At 53.1% G+C, this 19,619-nt stretch overlaps 6 protein-coding genes across 6 annotated transcripts; 3 read left to right on the top strand and 3 right to left on the bottom strand.

Moving 5' to 3' along the window:
• MONBRDRAFT_5213 (uncharacterized protein) lies at positions 1-4,006 on the top strand (the record flags this gene model as incomplete). The annotated part of the gene is made up of 14 exons (XM_001742268.1): positions 1-435; positions 950-1,032; positions 1,154-1,235; positions 1,351-1,497; positions 1,616-1,686; positions 1,802-1,854; positions 1,925-2,115; positions 2,259-2,366; positions 2,519-2,685; positions 2,862-2,920; positions 3,024-3,147; positions 3,243-3,404; positions 3,548-3,609; positions 3,714-4,006. 14 exons carry the CDS (start codon positions 1-3, stop codon positions 4,004-4,006), a joined length of 2,037 nt encoding a protein of 678 aa, XP_001742320.1.
• Positions 4,007-5,084: 1,078 nt separating this feature from the next.
• MONBRDRAFT_34864 (uncharacterized protein) lies at positions 5,085-7,450 on the top strand. The gene is made up of 12 exons (XM_001742269.1): positions 5,085-5,187; positions 5,260-5,380; positions 5,459-5,608; positions 5,815-5,981; positions 6,053-6,087; positions 6,211-6,269; positions 6,375-6,440; positions 6,526-6,631; positions 6,712-6,800; positions 6,901-7,026; positions 7,106-7,199; positions 7,298-7,450. Exons 1-12 carry the CDS (start codon positions 5,105-5,107, stop codon positions 7,429-7,431), a joined length of 1,230 nt encoding a protein of 409 aa, XP_001742321.1. The 5' UTR covers positions 5,085-5,104; the 3' UTR covers positions 7,432-7,450.
• Positions 7,451-7,949: 499 nt separating this feature from the next.
• MONBRDRAFT_30936 (uncharacterized protein) lies at positions 7,950-13,289 on the bottom strand (the record flags this gene model as incomplete). The annotated part of the gene is made up of 20 exons (XM_001742720.1): positions 7,950-8,214; positions 8,319-8,390; positions 8,496-8,644; positions 8,745-8,807; positions 8,890-8,967; positions 9,069-9,264; positions 9,368-9,444; positions 9,478-9,566; positions 9,664-9,723; positions 9,804-10,084; positions 10,231-10,361; positions 10,453-10,712; positions 10,835-11,330; positions 11,417-11,695; positions 11,927-11,990; positions 12,091-12,245; positions 12,382-12,594; positions 12,691-12,762; positions 12,843-13,023; positions 13,189-13,289. The coding sequence occupies 20 exons, from the start codon at positions 13,287-13,289 to the stop codon at positions 7,950-7,952; spliced, it is 3,282 nt and encodes a 1,093-aa protein (XP_001742772.1).
• Positions 13,290-13,482: 193 nt separating this feature from the next.
• MONBRDRAFT_22335 (uncharacterized protein) lies at positions 13,483-14,062 on the top strand (the record flags this gene model as incomplete). The annotated part of the gene is made up of 2 exons (XM_001742270.1): positions 13,483-13,523; positions 13,642-14,062. 2 exons carry the CDS (start codon positions 13,483-13,485, stop codon positions 14,060-14,062), a joined length of 462 nt encoding a protein of 153 aa, XP_001742322.1.
• Positions 14,063-15,859: 1,797 nt separating this feature from the next.
• Positions 15,860-17,285, bottom strand: MONBRDRAFT_13254 (uncharacterized protein; the record flags this gene model as incomplete). Its single annotated transcript, XM_001742721.1, has 7 exons — positions 15,860-15,943; positions 16,073-16,208; positions 16,309-16,472; positions 16,598-16,690; positions 16,779-16,856; positions 17,023-17,143; positions 17,227-17,285. Coding segments are annotated over 7 exons (735 nt in total), but the record flags the coding sequence as incomplete, so codon positions are not given.
• Positions 17,286-18,533: 1,248 nt separating this feature from the next.
• On the bottom strand, positions 18,534-19,617 carry MONBRDRAFT_13301 (uncharacterized protein; the record flags this gene model as incomplete). The annotated part of the gene is made up of 5 exons (XM_001742722.1): positions 18,534-18,620; positions 18,713-18,846; positions 18,950-19,133; positions 19,295-19,393; positions 19,483-19,617. Coding segments are annotated over 5 exons (639 nt in total), but the record flags the coding sequence as incomplete, so codon positions are not given.
• Positions 19,618-19,619: the final 2 nt, after the last annotated feature.

Genomic DNA, 19,619 nt, shown 5'->3' on the forward strand with positions numbered 1-19,619 from the left:
ATGTACACGACCGTATCGCTTGACATGGTGGAATCGTTGACCAGCACACCGCCGGCGCGCCTGACATCGCATGGCGCCCACCACCGTGACAGCGACACCAGCCGACAAGCATTGCGCCAGAGCTTTCCTCCCGATCTACGCCGCCTGCCCCCTGTTGGTGGCACCCCTCCACCTCCGGCTGCCCTTGGCTCGCCTGATCCAAAAAATAGGGATCGGTCCAGTCTTGGGCCCATTCCAAGTCGAGCTCGGGGGCTTCCGCCTCTGGACCTCCGTGGCCGGCGCAGCCTCGACAGCGTGAGCCGTCAAACCTCCGTTTCCTACAGCGATGGCAATGCCGTGCCCAGCCCCTCGCCAAAGAGCTTTCAAAGTCCCGCTGCACACCGCCATCGAAGGAACAGCCGCCGCTCGTCGCTTGAACCCCTCACCAACCACTCAGTACGCTACTCGGGCCTGGCCTTTGCATGCAACTCACCTGTAAAGGAACCCTTGCACCTGACTTGCACTGCTGGACGCATGTGACTGGACTGTCGTACTTATCGGTTGCTCATGGCACCTAAATATTTAGCTACCATCAAAATTGCGCCGCCTGTCACTGGGCGTCCTTCCGGGTATGTAGGCAATCACTTTCACGCTGCTGCCATGTGCATGCACCCCCTACCGCATCTCACGCACGATCGGACTGCACCGTAGACAACAAGCCGTTAGGAGCCAGCTGGCAGAGCAACGAACCGTCCTTCTTCTCCTTCCATCACCGTGCTACCTTGCACGATCGTGGCATCTGGCGTGACGCGCCGCGCGTGCCTAAAGAACGGGTAGGATTGCTCACATGCCAATCTGTGCTCGAGCTTGAGCTAGCAGAGGCCCCATGTTATGTGCCTGCATTCGTGTGACCCACCCGAAGCCCCTGCACAAACTCAACTCGTACCCCCCACTCTTGCTCTATCCCTAGGTTTATCGACTTACCGGACAGCGCGTGTCCAACTGTCGCGTGATCCGCGTCGGCGGTGGCTACCTCATCCTCTCGAATGAGATGTGCGTGTCGTCGTAACCCATCGCTTGGCTTACATGTTTCCCACCGGCCGAAAAGATGCCCCATACCTTGCGCGATGGGGTCACATGATCTGGGCCACGCCTATCACTTGTATGTCCCTAGGAATGCACTGTACACCGACCGAGAGCTTCGAAAACGCTTGACTAAAAACTCGTTTGTACCCCGAGGACTCAACGTGGTTGAGGTGGGTTGCTGGTGCTACCGTTGCTCCCAGACTGATGAGTTGTACCCGCGCGACAGTCGCTCCAGGCACCGCCTTGCTTATTGTCGCCCCGCCGCTCACTGTTCTTGTGTGTCAGGCTGCCGCCAATGGCACGCTGCGGCTGGTGGATGGCAGCACCCTGCTGCCGGATGGCTCGCGCTTGTTTCGTGACGGCACGGTAGTTGCTCCTCCTGCCCCGGACGACAGCGACGATCTCTTTGGTGTTCTTACCGCAGCTGATGAGGTTCGACCTTTTGTCTTTCTTTAAATACCTTTGCTGGAGTTCTGCTGCCATCCCTCCTACGCAATGACGTGTAGCTCAGCAGCTGTCGTGCCCACGCACTTGACGCTACCTGTACTAGGTACCTCCAGACACTGATCCCACCGACAGCTCGGAGCCTGAGCCTGAACCTCGATCAACGGCATCGGAACCGTATGTTGCATTCGACGCCAGTTGGACATGCAAATTCCGAGTACATGCACACAGCTAGCTCACAGTCGCGCGCATGTAAAAATATTGTGTTTTATCGCTCTTGATCTTTCCCCAGGCCCAGTGTGGTACTCACCATGCCCGTCCTAGGACCAGAGTCTACTTCGCCTGGTACGACTTTCCTTGCCTTCTACTGGCTCAGGCTTCCTTCGCTCAATTCTTCGCGTTTTTTCGCTGGCAGACGAGGACGGACCTGATGCCTTAAACCTCGACACCACGGGTAGTGCCATCACTGATGATACTGTTGCTTTTGCCCCCGTGCCCCCGTCGGCCACAAGCGAGCTTGATGACTCGAGCCATGTCGAAAGGTTTGGCTCGACAGGGCGTGGTCGCCGACAGCGTCGCCCTTTGGAATGGCAGTTTGACCAGGAGGTACGGCCATTCATGTCCTACGGCTGCGCAAGCAACACGGATACAGACGTCACATGCTCGCTGGCGAGCTCGAAAGATGTTTTTTTTTTTTTTATAAGACGCAGTCTTGTGGCGGTCACTCACGAATTTCGCGATTTCCAAAGGTCCGGGAGACGCTGGCGGATGGCACTCGTGTGCTGGCCGATGGTACCCACATCACGCCAACGGGACGCATGGTTTTGGCTGATGGCACAGAGCTCTCTGAGGAAGAGGTGCGTGTTTATGGCATCACGTTCCTGAAGTTTGCACGTTTTGAGCGTAATGTTTTGTACCACAACTATTTGACCCTCGCTTGTCACAATATTTGTATTGACCCGCACGTGTTTCATGGCTCACTGGTGGTTGTTGTGCTGGTAATGTCTAGTCGCGAGACCTGGCATTGCGCCGAAAGCACGGTGTGCATCGTATCAAGCCCGCCACTTCTACTGAACCTTTGCCGGAAGAGGAAGACACCAGCGGTGCTAGTCAGGCAGGGATAGAATCAGACCATGATCCAAGCCATGGTGCCACTGCTGCTCGCCGGCGACTCAGGTTGGTGCTGTTCAGTTTGGGGAGTTGGTGATAGGCCCGTCTTTCGCTGGAGACGAAGAGGTCTATGGCGCGTTCTGACACCGTCTGCTTCGGTTTGGCCGTGTCTGCATGGTTTGCGTCAAAAATGCGCGCTTTCGGACGTCGGCTTGCTCTTTTCCCTATTTCTTTTCGCACAGTGTGATGCCTGAACATGTGGCCATGGAGGCAGATGCAGACCCCAGCTTTGTGCATCCAGGTACATGATTTTTTTTTTTTTTTTTTTTTTTTTTTTTTTTTTAAATTGTCGGCGGCTAGGTGCAGCCACTAATGGTCTGTCGTGCTCGTGTCGTCTGGTACAGATGTGATGGTGGCCCCCGTCACAGTTGCTGGCATCGATGGCATTGACGCCATTCATGGCATCGATGCGCTTGACTATCTTGCCAAGTACTGCATTCTGCAACCAGGACAAGAAGCTGCATATCGGTACTCCTGACCATTCAGAAATGTCCTTCTTCCGTTGGTCATGCATTGCCGCCACAGACCATAACTTGCCTCTTTGCTTGGTCTTGTGCATGCAGATCGGTTTTTGAGAGCCTTGCTGTGCGTGAGGACGACACCATTGGAGTGCTGGAGCTCGATCTGGGTCTCAAAACCATCAACAGAGAACTGATAACGGATGGCGAAGTGACCTATGTACATACCGTGCTAGACCTGGGCAAGGGGCGCAGCATTAACTTCCGGTACGGCCCTGGCTTTGCTGTGTGCTTGTCCTGCCTTTTCCCAAAGACCATCAACCCAGGTGTTTGGCTCGCTTGTCGTGGGTATGGCGGCTTGGTGTGCATGCGTCGTGCTCAGACGTTGGCTGCTTGATCTCCGTGTGCAGCTACTTCTCGGTCATTGCAGCGCTCTCTCAGCGGGTCGCCAGCCTCGATCGAATGGTCAAAGGTCTGTTCGTGCAGCTCTTGCACGCGCCTCCTCGTGCTGCTTTCTATGTCCATGTGTCCTGCCTTGCTTTGGCCCCCTGACGCATTTGCGCTGCGTTTGTGCAGGTTTGATTAACGCCCTGGATGTAGAGGCGTTGGCGGTGAAGATTGAAAAGTGCAAGGAGCTGTTTTATTTGTTGGACGAGCGCCGGGCTGGCAGTGTGTCGCTCGACGACCTGAGCCATGAGTTGCGTGCTGGCCGTATCTCTGAGATTCACGAACGTCTCGTGTTGGATAAATTTGGCGAGGGTGGACGCACGGAGGCAGATTTTCTGGACTTTTTGGCATATATCCCGCTGTTCCTTGAGATTCATGATACGATCAATGACAACCCCTTTGACCTCAACCGTGATAAGTAGGGACCCTATGGTTGGGGTCGAGGTCTGTTGTGAATAATAGCGTACTATGTGTGCCGACCGTGGCACCTTGCGCGCGTGTACCCTGATGTGCGTGGCCGCATACCGATATAGCGTGTTATGCTTGGCGCTGCCGGGCTCCGTATCTTCTGAACGACTGATAATTGACGTGAGGTTTTTCTATGGCTGGCTCTTGGCTGGGCAGCGTTTTGATGATGAGAAAGACATCCGGCTGTAGTCCATGGTAGGCTCTGGCTTACAGAGCCATTTGCAATCGTGTCAACGGTGTGAATGTTGTTGACTTGTTTGCTTCTGCTTATAGTACTCGCTTCACATACACATGTTGTTGTGAACGTTCAAATGTATCATTGTTGACGCCTGCCAGCAACTTGTAAACGAGGTGCTTTACTTCCCATTGCCCCTGGTATCTCATCCCATATGATTGGACGCATGATGCGCAGCCAATTCTCACAGCTCGACAGGCGTACGTCCCTGAAATTATTTTTTATTCTGCCAAAATCATGCCAAAATTCGTCTCAACACGAACACACTCTTCACTGCATTCGTCAACTGTATATTGCAGCCTCATGTGTGTGTGTGTGTGTGTGTGTGTGTGTTGATGTATTTTCTTCTTTCCCGTCGTCGAGGTGTGTGACATATGCAAATGGCAGCGCTCTATAGCCTGCTCGCCAACGGCACAGTGCTGGGCACGGGGGTTCAAGCATGCACATGAGACAGGACAAAAGTCACGGCCATCTTGGTGTGATTGTCTGGGAGCAGCCAACACGGATGTAAGGCGTGATTGGGCGGAACACATCGCTGCTGGCAACTGCCAGCGCAAACCCCGACACTGAGCAGGGACCGCTCAGCCCCCCTTGCCCCCCTTCCCCCCACTTCCGCCCAAATCTTGCCTTCGCGGCGACCAGGGATCACCTCCTTGTCATGGCCCAATTCTGTTATCTTCTGGAGCGATGAAACGCACAAATTAGCAGCAGCTGGGATTCGTCACCTGCTCTCACGTGCCCCCTATGTTACCCCTTGCATTTGGCGACCTGATCGCTGTGTCCACAGTGTTGCCCCCGTAGCATTCCACCTCCAGCCATGGCCCTTCGTACTGCCTTTGCCCAACGCGTGCAGCCGCTGTTGGCGGCACGTCAGCTCCTGCAGAGCCGCAGCCTCGTCGGGTACGCACAGCATGGCTTCTAGGTCTGTACCCAAGCTTAAGTTATACTCACTGATCGGGTTGGCATCGTTAGCTTGAGCGGACTCTCAGAGACCCACGAGATGATGCGTCAAACGTGCCGTGACTTTGCCGACAATGTACTGGCCCCAAATGCAGCCGAGTGGGATCGCAATCACACCTTCCCTGCTGATGCCGTACGTTTTGCCAACATCATATCAAGCTGGGGTGGCAGGTGCCGCCATTACGCTGACTTCAGTGGCTTGCTCTGACAGGTGCGCTCGATGTATGATCTTGGTCTCATGGGCATCGAGACGCCGGAAGAGTACGGCGGCGCTGGACTGGATAGCCTGGCCTATGCAATTGCCCTCGAAGAGGTGTCTCGAGGCTGTGCCTCGGCCGGTGTCATTATGTCGGTCAACAACGTGAGTGTGCAAAGGCGTATTGTATCAGGAGGAAGAGTAGGGAGGGATGCGCGAAGGAAAAGAGATTCAAGGGGGGAGACGCTAGAAAGGTCAGTCGGGTGAGGCAGCCAGCTCGCAGGCGTTTGTCGTAGTCCCACGTTTGGGTCACCTTACCAGATGTGAGGCGGTGCTGATCTTCGCTAAACCGACTCTTGCGCTCGTGGCAGTCTCTCTACGGCAGCCCCGTACGCAAGCACGGCACGGAAGAGCAAAAGGCGGAGTTTCTGACACCCTTTTGCTCGGAGAAGCTTGGCTGCTTCGCCCTGAGCGAGCCCGGAAACGGCAGCGATGCTGGCGCTGCCTCAACCACTGCTCGTCGTGAGGGTGACCAATGGTGCGTGTGCATGCAGACGTGAATGCCCTATGGCAATATGATCTCATATGCTTGGTGCTGGCTTATTGCAGGATTCTCAACGGTACCAAGGCTTGGATCACCAACGGTACGTGCCGTGGGCCATCCTCAACTGCGACTCTCACTGCGTGGAAATTGATCTTTCACGACGCCATGGGCCAGAGCTAAGAGTATCCATCTCTTCACACGCTTTCTTGCCTCTCAACACCAGGTCCCGAGTCTGACGCTGTCGTGGTGTTTGCAACCACCAACAAGGAACTCAAGCACAAGGTGATAACGTCACACAGTAGCCCAGCCCGATCAACGCCGCTGTCTCGCCTTGTCCGCACGCCCCGCAGGTGGCCTGATTGCAATCTCACAAACGATTTCCAATAGGGTATCAGTGCTTTTATCGTCGACAAGAAGACACCTGGCCTGTCTTGTGGCAAGAAGGAAGACAAGGTCGGGTCGCTATCGCGTGTGTCCTGCGTTTTACAGTATCTTTCTAACCGGTGTTTGGTGGTCCATTTTGGATAAACCTTTGTAGCTTGGCATTCGTGCTTCGGGCACCTGCAACCTCATTTTTGAGGACTGCGCCATTCCTGCGGCAAACATTCTGGGCGAGGAAGGCATGGGCTTTAAAATCGCCATGAGTACGTCCATGCTCTTGCAGGATAATATCAGCGCCCAAAATGAAGGTAGCGCCCTCACCGCCACACCAACACCCCATCAGGCACTCTGGACGGTGGACGTATCGGCATTGCGGCGCAGGCTTTGGGCATTGCGCAAGCCGCGCTCGATTGCGCAGTGGCGTATGGCCAGGTAAACCGGACCATAACCGTTGGCAAAGCACACCGGGACGCAAGTATGATCTTGCTGCGTCGTATCTCCTCTCACGGCTCAACCATCCTGCGTCACGCAGGAGCGCAAGAGCATGGGCGTGCCTCTTGTGTCTCATCAGGCAATCAGCATGAAGCTGGCTGACATGGCCACGCGCCTTGAGTCAGCTCGCTTACTTACGTGGCGTGCAGCTGCCCTGAAGGACGAGGTGAGGAAGGCGGAATGCTTCCTTTTACAGCCCATGCATAGCACAAGTGCGCCTCAATTGTGAATGGGTTGCGACACAGGGCAAGCCCTTTATCAAGGAGGCGGCCATGGGCAAGTTGGCGGCATCCGAGGCTGCTACGTTTGTATCGCATCAAGCCATTCAGATCCTTGGTGGTATGTGCTCGCTCGCTTCTACACTTGGGCCAAAGCCGTATTTGAGCTCTCATCCGATGTGGTGGTGATACCCTGTGTTTGATTCTGACTCGATACAGGCATGGGCTACGTGACTGAGATGCCGGCTGAGCGTCATTACCGCGACGCACGCATCACTGAGATCTACGAGGGTACTTCCGAGATCCAGCGCCTTGTCATTGCTGGTCAACTGGTCAAGGAATATGCTGCATAAGGTGGTCTCAAAAATAACAATCAAATGAACAAAAGATGTTATGTAGCACATATCGTAGTGAATCTGTTTTTTTAATGACTGTGTTTGCGGCGACACAGGCGCGGCCTCAGTTTTTAGGGTGTGGAAGCATCCGCAGCTGCATTGATGTCAGAGTCCGTGCCGGGTGCAGTGTCACTGGAAGATTGCCGAGAAGCGAGTTGACTTGCATCAGGTGTTATACAGCTCTCAAGGAATTTGACCAGCCTAAGATGATTACCCAGATCGAAAACAGAAGGCGGAAAATGATTGTTTCTACCAAGATCTTAGCCGTTTCATTTGATCCGTCGGTAAAAAAAGTACATGCAATGGGAGCATGCTGATCTGGTAGCGCAAGACAGCGGGCAAGGTCTTTTTTGCGCACGTACTGGCGGAATTGAAGGTCTTGAAAACAAGCTTGATTATAGTTGAGGAAAAAGTCGGGCTACGCAGACAGATGTGCAAAAATCAGCGTATTTTTGAAAACTTCGACCACTTCGCCATCAACACGAAACAGCTGACTTCACACACACACACACACACACACACACACACACACACACACACACACACACACACACACACACACACACACACACACACACACACACACACATCACCCCCCCCAAAAAAAAAAGCAAGTGAGCAAAGCGAACCTGGTCGGTGTTGGTCACAAATTCCAGCGATTTGTTGTTTGAACTATTCTTGTCAATGTTGACGATGCCATAGTGCTGAATGTTGAGTTTCTTGGTCAACTCTGCTAGTTTGCTACAAAGGAAGTGCTGATGAGGGGCAAATGCTTTTCAAAAGAAAAACCAAACAAATAAAAAACAAAAAACAAGAAAAAAAAAACCCCCGTCACCTTTTCTCACCTGGCATTATCGTTGACAAACCAGACAGCAAATTCATATGACTGCACGTCGCCTTCTGGCATAGAGTCAAACCTGCAAGTATTGGATTGGAGATGGATGTCTTGAGAGGATATGCCGGGAGTGGAGAAGGATGTATGTGCGGATAGATATTGCTGGACGAACGAACAAACGACGTACACTCGACGGAAACACAAGCGGTTCCGGAGATGCGAGGCCTTGGTCCGGAGAAATGCATCAAAAGGCATGATCACATTCTCGACGTCTTCCGGATTGCAAAAGACAACAACATCACGCCGATGCATCTTGCTTTCGGCGAATAAGGGATCCTATCAATTTGGAGCACGAGGTACGAGAACAGATGCTAGATCAACCTGATGCGCGGTTTTCGACATGCTTTCTGAACGCGTGTGCAAATGAGCGTCTTACCACATTGCTTGCCCTGCTAGCAGCAATGGCAGAGGGGTGGACATCACGACTGGCCGTCAGCACCTATCATAAGCCAATCAGGTACCACGGTGTTCATAGTCAGCGTTCAAACTTTTGATATGCACTCCAATTCAGAAAAACCCACCTCTTTGCAAAACGCTTCAATGCTGGCAGCACCACCATCATTGTTTTGCTCTGAAAAAGAAAAATCCTGATACTCGGACTAAATGCGACATGCATATGATGAGGCACAAGGTTACCTCGGGAGGACTTGCTGATAGGCACCATGCATGACGGGGTATGTGGGCATGGCGCTGGCCATACCGGCAAAATTAGGCGTGTCTCATCATCAACAGGCTCGTTCACGGGGTCTAAAACAAACACCATAAACTTTTTGCTACGAGCATTTTCAGCTTCCGCACGACAGTACTGGGATTTGGACCAGCCCGTCGAGAAAAGTACCACAAAGATGTGGCAATACGAAATCTGTGAGGTTACAACTTTGCGCCAGTCCTCGCTTCTATACAAATGGAGGAAAAGCAGGTTATGTTTGCTCAGTTTGGCCAAACCCGGCCCCGTATAGTGCACACACAGCGCAGCAAGTGGCGTCGCAATTCACAAACCCCTGAATTTCGCGGTCCACAAAGAAGCTCACGCCAAGCTTATCCAACTGACGGAGAGACCTATGAGAGACCTCGGACTATGAGAGCCGGATAGAACATTTTGAATTGACATCAAGGCATTTCCGCTGCATGACATACGCGTTCACTGTGTCGTCGTGACACTCGTGCTTGTAGCTGATGAAGACGTCTTTGAGTCGTGCTGTGACACACCGCCGGTGACAGTGAGCCAGTCAGCCCTCCAGACTCTGCCGTTGATTGCGATGAGCTCAAGGCTCCAAGGATTCGTCCCCACAAACCTGCTTTGCGTAGTTTTTCAATGACTTTTGCACCTTTGCTCGTGCTTGCACTCAGTTGTTCTACGCCAGTCAAAGTGCAGTCAAATGGCAACAGGAGACATGAGACCAGAAAGTTACAAGAAAGAAAGAAAGAAGAATACCACCTCCAGGTCGCGATTGATTTGCAGCAATCAGTAGCTTGAGCAAACAGGTCATGACCGACATCATCTGTTGCACAGAAAGTCCTACCAGGCGTTTTGCTGTCAGCATCCTTGCTAGTGCTTCCCAGAAGCTGAGAAATGGATAGAACAATTTTTTGTTGTTGTGGCGTCCATTGAGAGTCAGCTGCATTGTCGGGGGAGGACACAGGGTGCCTGTCTTGGTGAAGGGCAGTTGTGCCTCGAAGGGCATCGACAATGATGGACACGGCTTGATCTGGCTCCTGCCAAGGGGCCAACACGGCGGCGTGCAAGATGTTGCTATGCAAACAACCGAGCGTTGAGAGACAGCTCTGTTTCTCAAAAGAGCATGGCCAAGCGCTGCCAGCGTGAGGCGAACAAACATGTACAGTTAGTTGCATGTACTTACCGCGACCCGCGCCCGAGTTCCTTGTCGCTAGCCGATGGTAAGTGAGCGCCCCAATCTCGGCCACACCAGCCATTCCAGTTGGCAATGATATTGTGACAGGCTCCTTGGGTGGCACCAAACAGGAAATGGTCCTGAGCAAGTCAGGCGGGGGTGGGTGGGTCAGATCAAGACGCGAACATGGCGGTAATCCTCCGATATCTGCTGACAGAAAGCACGGGGTACCTCTCGATCGGTGCCAGAGAGAATCTCGCAAAAATGCGGGGCATTTTCCTCGGCATCGGGATGACAGAGAGCAGTGTCAATGACGTCACATGTAAAACGCCCCAAGTCGAGGGTGCCAGGCTCGCTCCGCATTTGAAAGTAATGGAAGCAGTAAGCCACTAAAACTTGAACCAAAGGGGTTTTAGACTCTGCAACCGAGTTGGCAAAAGCATTGGGGGCATCTGCTGTGGCCAAAGGAGACTTTTTGGGATTCTGCGAACCTACGATCATTTCAGCCGAGGTTTCCCAGACCCAAACGTGAGCCAACTTTTCAGTCAATAATACTCATCCCTAGTAGACAGCTCAGACATTCGAAAGACAACTTCAAGGCCATTCAACGCACTAAAAATCCGCCCGGTCAAATGCTTAAACTCGGCCAAATCCTTTAGTTCAGATGAGTCGGCGTGCTCATAGAGTAGTCGGAGAAAGCACAGAGCATCGGCAATTTCAGCGGCTTCGGAATCTTTTGCATTGCGTGCGTAAGATAGCACAGTCCGTCCATATCGATCCTTTTGCTTGAGCTGCTGCAAGAGCGACTCATGGTCAAGGCTGGCGTAGGCTCGGACGATGGAGCGGGCTCGGGTCCAAGCACCGGCGAAAACACTCAAGTGCAGATCTGACAGATGTTGATAATTGCAAGGCGCTGGTTCGAGGTGCGTCACTTGTTGGTTTGATAGCACTGCCTTTGCCCAAGAGATATCCAAAGTTTTGAGCCTCAGGTCATCGCTGGGACCGAGCGGAAAGTCATCGTTGATGTCAAGATCCAGTTGTGTGCTGGTATCATGCAAGAAGGATTGAACTTCTTCCTTATTTGGCATGGCGGCCTGCGCTGCTGCATCCTGTCAACGAGGAAGGTTGCTGGCGTGAGTGGGTGATCGCGGATGTGCGTGTGAGCACTTTTTAATCGCCACGCGTATGGACAAACCTCGATACAAATCGCGGCGCACACATTGCCCTGAATGATGCTTTGTACCATGCTGAGACCGGCAGCCATGCCAGCCACAAGCCCACCAGTCAGAGCATCGGCAGCGCCAACAACACCACCAAAACGACGTGACTTGAAAGAGGGTACGACTTGCAGATCCACGACCGATCGGGAAGAACTTGAAGCTTGAGTCGTGCCATTGCTGAGCGAGTCAAACTCCACACTCATGGTGCCAAAGCCGGAAACAAACACGATGCGGCGAAGTTGTGGCGACTGATTCTGCTCCCGGTCACCATAGCATGTACGTTAGATGTATTTGACGGTTGGTTATTGAGAAAGAAGACAGAAGAAGAGAAAAAGGAAGAAAAAGGAAGAAAAAAAAAAGTAAAAAAAGTAAAAAAAGTATATAAAAAAAAAAAAAAAAAAAATAGGCGATGAGCGAAGACAGGGGCAGGGAGAACATGTTCGGCCTTTTCCACAAGAGTGCACATGCTGCATGTGTTTGCGTACCGCAATTGCGCAAGCATATTCAAAAGCTCGCACAAGGTTGGTCACTGGGTTCGACTTGGACTCGCTACGGATCGGTAGACATGGTGAATCATTGAAGAGTAACAAAAAGCCCGCGGGCGAGGCGACGGGCACGCGTGTGGGTCTTTGGTTCTCGATCTACGTACTCTGGTGGGTTGCAAAGTTCGTTGCGCATCCTCATGAGCTCGTATTCGTTCAGAATGACGGTATCAGCATACTCGAGCAAGCAGATGCCATCATCACGGTAGGGAGCATATTTCACATAGACGGGAATGTCCATCTCGCGTGCCAAGCGACAGGCCTAGACAAAAGCGGCCCAAGGAGGGTCCAGACCAAGCTCAGCGCTGCAGTGTGTGTATGGGACGTGCAAGACCTGGCCTGAAAAGAAAGCAAAAACAGGAGGCTATCAAGCTAGAGGATACTTTGGGATCACAAACCTGAAGTACAACGTTGGCTTCGGGGGAGACACTAGCGCTCGGAGCCATGGCCTCGAGCTGTGTTAGAAAAACAATGTTCTTGTCTTGAGCTTTACAGCGCTCCAACTCAGCTTTGAGTCCAGCAAACTCTTTGTCCATGGTCATCTTGTGGTTGACTCCGGCGTAGGAACAGGTATATTTGCCCTCGGTGCCTGCTGTGCCCCCTCGGCCGCCCTGCCACCCAGCAAGACAACGATGCGCGTCGGGAGAGTACTGAAAGTGAATAAAATTGCGCATGACAGCGTGCACGCCAAGACGCCGGCAGACTACCTTGCAGTTGATGATCAAAGCATTGCCGGTATCGTAATGACCAGCTTCGTCGCCTTCTTCGTCGGCTCCCATCTAATGGAAAAATCAGTCGTCCAAGGATTGAATTGAGCAACGCCTTTGGCTTTGATGGCGTATAAAGTTGAGTGACACACCTCAGTGATACAGCTCTTCAAGAATCCACCACAGGCTTGGATGGCGGTGTATACCACAGGGCGGAGCTCATCATTACCCATGCGACCCACAAAAAAGGTATGGACGCCCAAGCGAGCCGAGGCCACGGCTTCATTGAGACCCTTGCCGCCGGGCTCGATCCGACTGTCATTGGCTGGGACACTGGTATTCAACTAAACGAGGTGATCAAGCTTTGTGAGGCGAGCGTTCCTCAGACACACACCAGGGGGTGCGATATCAGATCATGAACGACATCAATCGAGCTCAAACGTTGAAGGTCAGGTGAGAAGGAAGGACGGGAGAGGCGAGAGAGCCAGGAGAGCGTACGGTGGGCAGCTGTTGCACTTCAGCGATAATGTCAACGTTGATGCTGCCGAGGATGATGACAGCGGATTTGGAATCTGCAGCAAGCTGCTCATAAGGCTCATCCAGGTCGTTTGAGGTGACAGAGGAGTTGAGGGACTTGCGAAGGCCTGTTTTCGGAAAAGATTGGCAGGAACATGGGCCAGGTCAGAGCATCGAGGGTTGATATGCGTAGATATAAACACGACTGATCAAGAGGAAGAGGGTACGGCACGAAAGCGAAGAGCCAGCACGTACTGAGGGTGCGGGCCACGGAAGATGCACTGGAGTTTCGCTGAGCCAAGGGGTAGAGTGAGCAGGTGAGAACCTGATGCTGCGCACATAAACGGACGAGCGCATGGGGATCAGCCGGGAGGGCTCACCACAGCTAGGGCCGGTGAAGCGGCAGCGCTGCTATCGCGCACACTCATGATGCAGGTGTCCACAAAAGAAGGCAGGGGCGCTCTGTTACAAGCCGCGATTCAACGGTAAGCGAGGCGATTATGGCAGTCTGAAGCCTCAGCTCTGCCTTGCACTTGAAGCTGATTTACCCGTCCCCTCCTGCACCACATTTGCCACTCAAACTCACGCACCAGCACCCCCCACCGCCACTTGCTGTTACCGCTGCTCCTCGAAACAAAATCGAAAAATAAAAAATAAAATTTTATTTCGTCTCTCTCTCAAACTCTCTCTCTCTCTCTCTCTCTCTCTCTCTCTCTCTCTCTCTCTCTCTCTCTCTCTCTCTCTCTCTCTCTCTCTCTCTCTCTTCTCTCTCAAACTCTCTCTCTCTCTCTCTCTCTCTCTCTCTCTCTCTCTCTCTCTCTCTCAAACTCTCTGTCTCTCTCTTTTTTTTTTTTAGGGGGCTGATCGTCGGTTCAGTTGCTCGTGATCGATGGGCGGATGCACTTTGCTGTTGTGGGGCAGTGGTGGTTGATTGAGTGCCTTTTTTATGGAAGAGGCGCGTTTGCCGCAGCGACTGTGGAGAGCCGTCGTGTCAGTGCAGCAGGATGATGGTGTAGGATGAGCAGACGGGGTGAGCAGAACCATGACGCAGGAGCAGCAACAAATGGCCGTGCAGCACATTTGTGCTGCACGGGATGACTTGGAGGTGTTTGCTTTGCGACAACCACCCGACGTGCTCACCCTTCGGAAAAAGTTTCTCGGGTTTGTTGGCCGCACCATCTATCTGTCGAGCACAGGGCATGGCACCGGGCATGGCCACTGGTCAGAGCTAGCCATGTACAGTTGTCTCAGTCAAGCTGCTGCCACACATCACACACAGGTTGTGTCGGCTGGTGCATCCAGACAAGTGTACTGATGCTGGAGCCAATGCGGCTTTCCAGCGACTCTCGGCAGCCTTTGCCCGACTGCAGTCCCGAGTTCCCCTCGAGCGCAAAAGTGCCACGAAGGACTCCACCGACACCAATGGAGGTGTCAAAAGTCGAGGTATGTTTTCGTTTTGAATGCAAGCGGGCGGCGAAGCATCGCTTGCCCGAGTCGATGTAGTAATTACTCTCCTCACATACACGCGCATGTACAGCTCCGCCGGGTCCGAGACCCAAGAGCAAGACCTATATCGGCATGTCTCTGCGCGAGGTCTGTGTGGACTTGCTTGGGTTTGCCTATCGCTGTGGACCACCGCAAGCAGAGTTGACATTTGGGTTGGCACAAAGGGTCCTTTGGGGGCCTACGCTCTGAGTGACCTCATGTGTGTGTGTGTGTGTGTGTGTGTGTGTGTGTGTGTGTGTGTGTGTGTGTGTGTGTGTGTGTGTGTGTGTGTGTGTGTGTGTGTGTGTGTGTGTGGACGGGGTTGACCTGGGTATTCAGATTGAACGGTTGATACGTGAGGAAGAGGCATCTATGCAAGAAACGTTTGCTGCTGCTAAACGGCAGCGCCAAGCCCGCAAGGTGCAACGGCAGGCAAAGCGCGAGGCGAACGATGTTCGGGTGCAAGCAGGGCTAGCAGGGTTGCGCGCGAAATACGGGTTGTAACACCTCGATCTCACGTCGTATCGATGACAAAGCGCCGTCTTAAGTTTGCCAATCTGAGGCTCATGCCACTGCCCAACAGGGTATTGATAAGCAGGAATCGATTGAAAGATGACTCGGCTGCCAAGGCAGCAAATTCGCTGAGAGGTGGGAGGCGCAAGCGATCCCATCAGAAGTTTCTGTCTCCCACAGAGAGAGAGAGAGAGAGAGAGAGAGAGAGAGAGAGAGAGAGAGAGAGAGAGAGAGAGAGAGAGAGAGAGAGAGAGAGAGAGAGAGAGAGAGAGAGAGAGAGAGAGAGAGAGAGAGAGAGAGAGAGAGGGAGAGAGAGAGAGAGAGAGAAGGAAAAGTGACCAGGAGCGCAGGGCTACGAGTAATGCCAGAAGGCGCGCGGCAAAGCCCATACGAGAGCGAGAGGAGAGGGAGAGTAAAAGAGAGAGTGAAGAAGGGGGCGAAGAACACACAATGTCGACATAAAACAAGCGATGCAACGCGCTCGACTCGAGATGAAAGTGGCAGGACAGAGGTATCCTGAAGCAAGCCAAATGTGGCAGTATGACAGCGGGACAACGCGGCAGGACAACACGGCTGGACGGCACGGCACCCAAACGCGATTACACTAAAGTGACATGCAAATTGTTTGGTAGCAGGGTGACATCACCCGAGTAGGCTAACACCGGAAACGCTCAAACAGCGGGCTCATCGAGGCGCTATAGGCATCAATACGATGCTCGGGCTTGTACGTGAGCAGTTGCTAGAAAAACAACACCAGGCAAATGAGCTTCTTCTTTTTTCACACTCCCAGAAGCAAGCACAACCATCACGATATCCTGGGCAGTCGCACAGTCAGGTATGGGCGAAACATGGGGGGAAGCGCACTGACGTTCAGAAGTTCCACGTCTTCAGGCGATAGGGCTGGAAAGATGCCAGCCATTGTGCGCCGTGGAGCGTTGAATCCACGAAAGCCAGAGGGAAGAGCAGCACGCGCCCATTCATCTTCAGTAGGCATACCAAGGAGTCTGAAGGAGCACCGGATGAGACAAGGTGAGAGCCAGGCAGGCGTCAATGCGTCAGTCGCACAATCAACCGCGATGAAAACGAGCGGCAACAAAAGCTGACCGGAAGATGCGGGTGATCATGTCAATCTCATCGCGTCCCATAAAGATTGAGTTGCCAGTGAGCATCTCAGCCATCAGGCAGCCCATGCTCCAGAGGTCGACGGCGGCCCCGTATGTATGTGAATGCAATAGGAGCTCAGGGGCACGATACCAGAGCGTTTGTGTCTGTGTGTGGGGCCAGGGAACGCTCGGGTTAGATTTAGCACCAGATAGTATTGGAAAAAGGCGAATCAACGGCTTGGATGCTGTTCAGGGTACATTGAAGACTGTTCAGAAAGCTTTGAGCGTACATTTGGCGTGTAGGGTCGACTGGGCAGGTTGACACGGCGTGCAAGACCAAAATCCGCAATTTTGATGTGCCCGAGTTCGTCGATCAGCAGATTCTGCACGCAGAGGGTACGTATAATCACGGGCCATCAGTTCAAGCGGAGAAATCTCGGTTGGTCAAAAGGGGGCAAATTCGGGACATACCTGAGGCTTGATGTCACGATGGATGATCAGTCGGGCGTGGCAATATGCAAGACCGTCGAAAAGCTGATGCAGGTAGCTCTGTGTGGGTGTGGAACACAATGGCATGGCAGAAGTGGGGTAACGTGGCATGAGGCTTGAAGCCACGAGTGGGCCCATGATTGTGCAGCTAGAAAGGGGGGGGCGCCAGGGGGGTGCCAGGTTGATAGGCAGGGCGAGGGAGGGGTAGAGGGGTGCAAGCACGTACGTGTGCAAGGTCACGGTCCATTCTGTTGGGTGCAATTTGTTGAAAGTAGGTGGAGAGATCGCGCTCAAAAAATTCAAAGACCAGGTACATCATGTCTCCAGCATCGATCAGCTGGTGCAAGCTGACCTCAGTGTTGAACACAAGCATGAGTGGGTAGCTGGCAGCAGCTCGGGGCAGAGGTCGGGGGAAGGGGCGTCGGCGTACCAGACAATGTTATCATGTTGCAGCTTGTTCAGGATGCTAATTTCTCGAATGGTGACACTGGTAAAAGCAAAATGCGCAAGGGGTTGGAATGAGAATGGTGCATTGGGAGGTCAGGGGCGGCTTACAACCATTGCTGCTGTCGCAGACTGGGCCCGCGGCCAATTGTGCAGGATGCTGGCAAGGCACGACCAAGACATACACGGCGACACCTTCGTCTTGTGGCTACGTTGGGGTGGATGAGTGGGAGTGGTCAATGGGGTGGATGAGCAAGAGTGGTCAGGTCAGATGAGCGCACGCAGCGTTTTTCAAGGGGGCAAGGTGCGTCAGAGGGGCATGAGCATCAATCATACCGACGCTCGAATGCGCTTGATTGCAACAAAGTTGATGCCTGCGACCGCAGCACAAGCGACAAGCCGGGGGTCATTGAGGAGATACAAGGAAAAGGTGAGTGGAGTTGGCGCAGTGCTCACCATTCTCTAGGAGGCTGTGATTTGTCTCCACTTCCTTGACACGGGCTTTGAAGACGGCACCGTAGGTGCCCTCGCCAATCTTGTCCAAGAGGTGGTACTGATGGCATACACTGGCCGGGTGTTCCTCAGACATAGTGGCAAGGGAGGCTGAGCGTGTATCTCAGCGCGCGCAATCAACAAATGCTGTCATTCAGTGGTCTGCTGTTGAAGGCGCGGACGCACACGGTGAGACCAGAGGACAGCGAGACCAGGAGACGAGAGAAGTCTCAGAGACTGAGAGTTTCAAATTCCATACTGTGCCAAACCAAATGCCTCACCCAGTGTCACTTGTGCCAGTGGCCGACGCCCTTGGCTCGTAGTGTTGAGATCTCAGTGTTGAATCTCAATCAGCCGCCGTGCCAACAAGACTGAAGAAGGCCGGGCCAGCCAGCAACAAGTCCACTGAGAGAGAGAGAGAGAGAGAGAGAGAGAGAGAGAGAGAGAGAGAAGTAAGAGAGAAAAAAAGGCGCCGAATTCACGTGTTACGCGCCAAAACACACACACACACACATGCAAACAACAACCAATGTCATGATATTCAACAACAGATCAAAGGGATGGGTTGAGGGGCAGGTGAAGAAAGCGACTGCGGGTGGCGGTGCAGGCTCGAGCATATGCAACTGTGCTTACGTCCTCCCTCTGGTCGATGCTGTGGCGGATGCCATTCATATGGGATATTCGAGGTGTGCATGCATGGGCCTCAATGCAGTGTGTGGTGATACCTTTTTTTTCCCGCCAAAACCAGCGCAATCGCTTAGAAAGCATAACTTATGTTACGGTTGAATGTCAAAAGCAGTTCTAGCCGTTAACCCGAAGGTGTTGCTCCTCTCTTTTGTTGTTAGCAGCAAGAGCCGCCTCAAGCTGGGCTGGGGTCCAAGCATCTTCCTGAGCATGGCACAGCGGCGGGAGGTCGGGTACAAGATCTTAGATGCTTGTCGTTCAAATCATTGGATGCCATGGCCGGCACATGTCCGTACCGGCAAAGCTGCGCTCAAGTCGAAGCGACCTTGTCGCGTGCGCACCAGGCGCGTGACATGGCCTTCAGACTGGACCTTCCATGCCAAATCTCGGGCTAGACTGCGCACATAAAAACCACCCCCACAGGTCACCGCTGAAAGTTTATGCAAGAACACAGACGAAATAGCACCCTGTGAGTCGAACAATAACCTGTCGTGGTCAAAAGCCGCCCCAGCACAGTGAAGGTGTGAACGCACCGATAGTTGCGACTGGTGCCACGTAGGCTTGAAGCTGAGCAGCCAAGACCCGAACAGGACGCGGCTGGGGATCAACCGGCGTGCCAGAACGTGCGTGGTCTGAGAGTCGTTTGCCATCAATGCGTAAAGCACTGTACCGGGGCGGAATTTGCATAATATCTCCAACAAACTCGTTCAGTGCCGCCTAGAAGAGTCACAGCAGTCAAGGTACCAGTCAGCGCTTCAGCCCAAGGCGTCTGAGAATGTATGATATCACGTCATACTCGGGTTCAAGGTGTCAGGCGTTGTCCACAGTCAGAAAGGACATCAGGCTCGCGTGGCGAGCTGAGCATGACCTGCACGCACCTGCAGCATATCCGCTGTCACATGCTCAAAGGGGGCCTCGGCCTCGACCTCACCATCGACGTCCAATGTCGTGGTGCGACGTCCTAGCTCAACATCAAACTGGTGCAAGGCCAGACGACCATGCGATAAAAAAAAAATGAAAGTGAGCATCAATGCCAGCTTGAACCCTAATTAGCGCCTCGGCTCACCTCGTAGCTCTTGTCACAGGCTAAAAACTGGCTCAGTTGCTTTGTCGCCCCGCCAACACCTATCACAAGGACGCCCTCCGCCTCGGCATCAAGAGTGCCTCCGTGTCCCACTTTGAGCTTTGGCTGTTTTCTCTTTG

This window comes from Monosiga brevicollis, genomic scaffold (genome assembly GCF_000002865.3).
Source record: "Monosiga brevicollis MX1 MONBRscaffold_2 genomic scaffold, whole genome shotgun sequence".
NCBI lineage: Eukaryota > Choanoflagellata > Craspedida > Salpingoecidae > Monosiga > Monosiga brevicollis.

Coding starts and splice junctions, on each gene's coding strand:
- MONBRDRAFT_34864 (XM_001742269.1), top strand. CDS start 5,105: ATGGCCCTTCGTACTGCCTTTGCCCAACGCGTGCAGCCGCTGTTGGCG. Junction 5,982..6,052: donor CGTCGTGAGGGTGACCAATG/GTGCGTGTGCAT, acceptor GGCTTATTGCAG/GATTCTCAACGGTACCAAGG. Junction 6,632..6,711: donor GGGCTTTAAAATCGCCATGA/GTACGTCCATGC, acceptor ACACCCCATCAG/GCACTCTGGACGGTGGACGT.